This window comes from Prosopis cineraria, unplaced genomic scaffold, assembly GCF_029017545.1.
Source record: "Prosopis cineraria cultivar Desert tree isolate PC_DT_omini unplaced genomic scaffold, ASM2901754v1 PC11, whole genome shotgun sequence".
In the NCBI taxonomy this organism is placed as follows: Eukaryota; Viridiplantae; Streptophyta; class Magnoliopsida; order Fabales; family Fabaceae; genus Prosopis; species Prosopis cineraria.
This window is the reverse complement of record NW_026555342.1, coordinates 29,089,608-29,096,524: the sequence shown is the minus strand read 5'-3', so window position 1 is coordinate 29,096,524 and position 6,917 is coordinate 29,089,608. Positions and strand designations below refer to the sequence as shown.

The 6,917-nt window shown below is 29.8% G+C and overlaps 1 protein-coding gene across 1 annotated transcript; it reads left to right on the top strand.

The window, feature by feature from the left end:
- Positions 1-779: 779 nt before the first annotated feature.
- LOC129286434 (probable LRR receptor-like serine/threonine-protein kinase At3g47570) lies at positions 780-3,605 on the top strand. Its single transcript, XM_054922395.1, has 5 exons — positions 780-903; positions 1,010-1,069; positions 1,848-2,034; positions 2,187-2,511; positions 2,859-3,605. Exons 1-5 carry the CDS (start codon positions 780-782, stop codon positions 3,603-3,605), a joined length of 1,443 nt encoding a protein of 480 aa, XP_054778370.1.
- The last annotated feature ends 3,312 nt before the right edge of the window (positions 3,606-6,917 follow it).

The following is a 6,917-nucleotide window of genomic DNA, read 5'->3' as shown; positions in this document are numbered from 1 at the left end:
TTAAAATGAGATTTTGTTTTTCGTCATTTCATTAATATTATAAGTATGTATTCTTTTTATAAGCATGAAGTGGGGACTTAATGTAGCTAGTGATTAACAATCCCAAATAACAATAGATTTGATGGTAGTCTATGATTTTCTCTTTTTCCCCTCTTAGATCATTCTTTCTAGAAGAGAGAAATTAAAATGAGATATATTTTATTTCATCATTAATATTGTTCATCAATACATAGGACTTACATATAAGATTTAACTTGTGATTACAATCCCATAATAATATAAAGACAAGATCATGAATTGATGGGACTACTCCATCATATATATTAATTTGATCAATCAAAATACTCCACATCAAATATAATGTGCTGTTTAATTTTTTTATTTAAATTTTTCAAAATTTTATTTTTAATTTCACAAATTTCTTAATTTCTATAACTAATTATTCAAAAATTTCAAATACCACATCGTTCATATTCTAATTAGTTTAACAAAAAAAAGAAGGGAAATAATACAGAAGTCTCACGTGTAGATTCTAATTTCTAAAAGTGTCATGAAATGTCTAACCCCAAAATCCCGATGATGTGATTAGTTTTTAAAGTTGATTTACCAAAATATCCTTGTTCCTTCTGCAACTTCTCTCTCTCCTTCCAACCTTCGCACCCACAACCCTTTTTATCTCCCAATTAGTATCCCGGCACCTTCTCTGTCAAAGGTTGTGGCGGCACCAGCTCTGGAGATCAAACCTCAGCATAGTTGCCTCCAACAGCGACTCTAGTAAGATGCACTCTCTCCAGATTTTCCTCTTTCTTGTGGCGGTGATAGAAGGAGTACTAACACCGCCGCCGCCACTTCTCCTTCCTCTACCACCCATAATAGCCGATGATAAGTCTCCTAGCAATTACAGTACTGAGATGAAGGAGGGAGAAAAGAGAAAATAAATAACACTCATCGAAGAGAGAGATAGATAATGCTGATTCCTTATGTCCATGCAAGCACTCTTCAATTATAGATGAAGATGGTGGTGGGTGCGCTTCTGACGAGGTTCTTGGTGGTTTTAGTTATGGCGGGAGTTGGAGGCGCTTCGAAGGAATAAGAATATTTTTGCAAATCAACATTAAAAATTAATTACAATTAAAGTCTTTCAGATTTTGGAGTCATTTAGACATTTCAAGTGGTTTTTTTTAAATAAAAAAATTAGAATATTTGAATGTGATTTCAATATGATTTTTTTTTCAAAAAAAAAAAAAAATCTCTAAATTCTAACCGTACATAATGGGTTCACATGTTTTATGCGACTACAACTTTTTTTAGATTTTATCTTTCTCTTAATAACTTTAATTTTACATTTTCTTCCTCTCCCCTTATACAATACATTCTTTATCTATTTAATTTTTTTCCAATTTTTTTATCTTGCAAATTCATTAATTTCAAACTGAGCAAGAGAAAATACAATTTTTCTTCTACTTCTCTTTCTTCTAATCACAGCATGCCCACATATTATGCGCGTGCAGATTTTGTCGCTTTCCTATCAACTTCAACGCTATGTTTTCTCTTCCCTTTATTAAAAATACATCATTTCCCGGTTTTATTTAATTTTGATTGTTTCTTTTTATTTTACAAATTTATTATTCCCTATTAAATAGTTATTCAACAATTACAACATAAAAATTTTTATTTCTATAATAAATCTTTTATAACCATGGCATGTCAAGGGTAGTTTATGATTTCCCTAATTTTTTTTATTTAAAAATTTTAGAAAAAAACAAATAAAAATAAATTTTTATTTTTTAATTCTCTTATCCTATCAATGTAAAAGACATGATTTCCATCGACTTTCTCGTGTCCAGGTTTTGTACCTAGAGGCATTGGTGAACTTGAGAACCTTAATCTCTTAGACTTGAGCCAAAATTATTTGAAAGGAGCAATTCCTTCCAATATATTCAATATTTCCACGTTGACACTTTTGAACCTTGGTGGTAATTTCCTCTACAGCACTCTCCCATCATATTTAGGAATTGGCATTCCCAACTTGAGGTAATTATTACTGGAAGCAAATGAACTGATTGGACAAATTCCAAGTAGCATATCAAATGCTTCTAAGCTCATAACGTTAGATTTGTCATTGAATAAATTTAGCGGAGCTATACCCAATGTACTTGGACATTTAACAAACTTGATGGAATTAGATTTGTATGGAATGATTTGAGTGGGTTAATTCCTGATACAGTTAACAAATTACATGGTCTTCAATGTTTAAGCCTCAGTAGCAACAGATTGTATGGGTCCATCATAAATGAACTTTGCCAACTCAAAAGTCCAAGTGAGTTGTATCTTGCCAACAACATGTTTTATGGAGTGGTTCTAGGATGCCTTGGGAATACTTCTCTACGGAAGTTGGATTTGAGCTCTAACAAATTGATTTCTCATATTCGCTCTTCTCTTTGGAGTCTCAAAGATATCTTGGTCTTAGACATATCCTCCAATGCATTGAGTGGAATAATTTCACCAGAAGTATCAAACTTGAGAACAATTATACTATTGAACTTGTCAAGAAATCAAATTTTAGGAAGCATCCCTACAATGATGAGTAGCTTGCAAACTTTGCAAACCCTATCTTTGGCCCAAAACAAATTACAAGGGAACATTCTTGAATTGCTTGGTGGCATGATAAGTATGAAATCTTTGGATCTTTCCCATAATTATTTGTCTGGTGTGATTCCAAAATCCTTAGAGTTATTAATCCATCTTCAACACATTAATGTTTCTTATAATTTATTGCATGGAGAAATTCCAAGTGGGGGCCTTTTCAAAATTTCACTGCTGAATCTTTTATAATGAATAATGATCTTTGTGGGCAGTCACAATTTCAAGTTCACCCATATAGGAAAGAACACAAGCACATGTCAAATAAATTGAAGCTAGTGATAAAGTGCTCATTGCCTATCATATACATGGTTGTCATTTTGGTTGTTTCAGGCATTGTCTTTCTAAAGTGTAAGAGAGATCATATTAATGATTCAACCAAGAGGGATTTAATAAATTTTGAGACATCAATTAGGATATCCTATTATGAGCTTTGGCAAGGAACAAATGGATTTAATGAGAGTAATCTTCTGGGCTTTGGAAGTTTTGGATTAGTATACAAAGCAACTCTTTCAAACTCAAAAATAGTTGCTGTCAAAGTATTTAAGTTAGAAATGGAAGAAGCATTAAGAAGCTTTGATATTGAATGTGCTACCATGTGCAATTTATGCCATCACAATCTCATTAAGGTCATTAGTTGTTGCTCAAATGATCATTTCAAATCTCTGATAATGGAATTCATGGAAAATGGGACTCTAGACAAATGGTTATACTCTCATAACTATTATTTAAATGTCTTGCAAAGGTTGAACATAATGATTGATGTGGCAGTTACTTTGGAGTATCTTCATCACGGTTGTTCAACACTAGTTGTTTATTGTGATGTGAAACCAAACAATGTTTTATTGGATGAAGATATGGCAGCTCATCTTAGTGATTTTGGTATTGCTAAATTTTTTGGTGAAGGACAACCAGAAATTTATACCAAACTTTGGCTACAATTGGCTTATAGCACCAGGTAATGGTTTAATAATATTTTTTGGATTTATTTATACGTTCTTTTATTTGTTATGCTTTATAAAATTTTATATTATATGATTTGTATATCTTCATGTGTAAATATTTGGATTGATGATACAAAAGTAAAGTTTAACCACATCTTATATACTGTTTTTTTGAAATCATGACTTTTATACTAATTGTTGAAATTGGCATAACAAAGTATGGATCAAAAGGAGTTGTTTCTATCAAAGGAGACGTGTATAGTTATGGAATTTGCTAATGGAAATCTTTACAAGGAAGAAGTCGATAGATGAGATGTTTGTTGAAGGATTGAGTTTGAAAGATTGGGTGAGAAAATCAACACCACATTCAATCATCAGCATTATAGATGCCAATTTGCTTCACAATGAAAATCAAAATACTAGTAATATATTACCACATATATTATTAGTTTTTGAGTTAGCATTAAATTGTTGCATTGATTTGCCTGAGGCACGACTTACTATGACTGATGTTGTAGCATTATTGAAAAAAATCAAGGCTTTGTTTCAAGAAAATGTTAGGGACCCTACTAGTTGAATAATAGGTAAATCAAATTTTAGCTATTGTTTCTTTAGCCCTTAGATTTCTTTTTGGAACAAGTAATCTTGTAAATTGGAGTAACTCCATGCGCTGTAATAATATGTAAAGTATTTGAAATTTTCTTGATTATAAGACTTTAGGATTTCTTCATGTCATTTCTTTTCTCTTTTAACATTTTGGTTTTGAATACTTAATACCTTAAAGTCCATTCATTTTCTTCAAGTAATTTTATACAGTTTGGGTTTGATTTTATAAGAAAATGTTTTGTAAATTAATCTAAGTGAGCCCTACATTTTTCTTATTCTTCTCTATGTGTCCTTTGTTTATATTTTTGGAAACATATCTTGTTATTAGAGGAAAACCCATTTAAATTTTATTATGTTGGAGTAATTAAATAATTTTTTTTTCTGTCATCCCTTCAAGATTTGAGTCACACATTCTCCAAATGTCTTTTTATAAGATATAGATTTAGATATATATATATATATATATGTTGTGAATACCTAAATGTTTTTTGTAAGGACCTGGTTGGCCATTGAAGAATACTCTCCCCATATTGGGATATGCACTATTGAGCGTCATTCCATTATGCAAGTCTTTCTTCCTCATCTTGTTTGAAGTTAACTGGAAAGTAATTATTAGGTCCTAACAATAGCAACTATAGAAGAGACCATCAATGGAGGCTTCAAGCTATGACTTCACATTTATGAAAATTTGTATATCTATGACAAACTTGATTTAAAAATTTATTACTAATGCAATTCAACTCAATTAAATCAATCTTGTGTATGTTTACCATATTTGCTAAAAATTACAAATTAAATCAATTCAAACCATCCAAAAATGCTTGTCAGCCCTACTTTGAATATCCAAAATGGACCTGCAAATTTGGTATTCACCATACCTATAAAAACTTGAAACAAAATATGACCCCTTATATCACAATGGCATACCAATGTCAACCTATGCAACTTCAAGCCTCCCAAAATCACCCAATGCTTCTCCAATTCTCTATTCCCTTCTTTAGTTATTTACACCATTTGATATCACATAAACCAAATTGCAATGTAAACATAATAGCTAGGGTTAAAAAATGAATTTGCCCCTAAATGCTAGACACTCTCAAGTCAAGGGTGACATAATGTTACCTCTTATGTATTAATAATAGAGCAATGTCACCCCTCCATTCAATATTCATTAATTTGACCATTAATTGACCTAAAATATTACATAGAAAGTCTAGAAAAAATATAGAAAATAATCAAAAATTATAGGAAAGGCTATCATACTAATTAAGTCCCACAAATTACAAATAATTAAATCCCAGTAGATTAACATTATTTCTTACCCATATAAAATACAAAAAAAATTACGATTTTAACAAACTACTTTGACCAGCTACCCAGTGGTTATTAGATCACTAATATGGTAAACACTGATATGTAATTAAAAAGATATTATATCTATTTTAATGACATGCTATTAAAATATTATATATTTTAATATTTAATAATTTAAATATTATTATTTATAAACTATTCCTCTAAAAATTTATAAAAAGAGAATCTCATCTAGGGCCCCAAGCACGAAAAAATTGCACCTAGGACCCAAAGCATTCTAAATTTATTCTATAGACCCCATGACTCTTTTTGCAATATGTTTTAGGGAGAAAAGACACAATTGCCATTAGCGAGAAAGAAAGAACTTTAGGTTCACTACCAGGAACAATTACTTATTAATATGTGAACTTAAAGTTGTGAATTTGAGAATATCTATTTGTAAAAATCTGAACTTGCTATAATAATGAAATTTAGTTTTGAATATATGAAGTCATAAATGTTACTTTGATTTGTGAGTAGATCAACTTTTACTTGTGAATATTCAAATTTTAAATTGTAAATTTATTAAGTTAGCCAAGACAAACTTGTCAATTAACCTTGAACAAGAATTTCATTACAATAAACAATTACTTGTTAATATGTGAACCTAAATTTGTGAATTGGTGAATATGTAGTTGTAAAAATCTAAACTTGCTATCACTATAAACCTTAGTTTTGAATACGTGAAGTCATAAATTTTGGACATTGACTTTGTGAATAGATGAACCTATACTTGTAAATATTAAAAATTTTAAGTTCTAAATTTATTACATGGGCCAAGACGAACATATTAACTCTAAACAAGAATTTCACTTCCAATGAATAATTACTTGTTACTATGTGAACCTAAAGTTGTGAATTCATGAACATGTAGTTGTAAAAATATAAACTTGTACTTGTTGCCTTTTTCACGAAGGGCAATTGTTCCTTTGACCATAAAACATATTTTTCAAAGGGCCCTTCAACCTACATAATTATTTTAGAATAAATTTGGGTTCTAAATGCATTGTTTCTCACTTAGGGGCCCTAGATGAGATTCTCCCATTTATAAATCCTCATATAAAAATTAGTTCAACTAGTATTTCTAAAATTTATAAGTGAATGTGTTTTTCATCCTAATTGAATGTAAATTAAAATAATGTGATAAATTATAAGTCATCCTTCAAAATTTATAAGTCCTCTTTTAGAAATTTGTATATCTTCTTCAAGTTGACTTGAAAATTATGTGTAAAATTTTTTTAAGTAATAATACTATTTAAATTATTAAATATATTTATAATATTTTAGTAAGATGTTATTAAAAAAATCTATATTTTTTATTACTATCTATTTGTTGGCTTTTGTATTTTACAGTAACTTTATAAATTCATA

Excerpts from the sequence above, each read along its gene's own strand:
- LOC129286434 (XM_054922395.1), top strand. The coding sequence starts at position 780 with ATGCACTCTCTCCAGATTTTCCTCTTTCTTGTGGCGGTGATAGAAGGA. Across the intron at positions 904-1,009 it reads TAAGTCTCCTAGCAATTACA|ATGAAGATGGTGGTGGGTGC; the intron begins GTACTGAGATGA and ends CTTCAATTATAG. Across the intron at positions 2,035-2,186 it reads ATTGGCATTCCCAACTTGAG|ATTTGTATGGAATGATTTGA; the intron begins GTAATTATTACT and ends TGATGGAATTAG.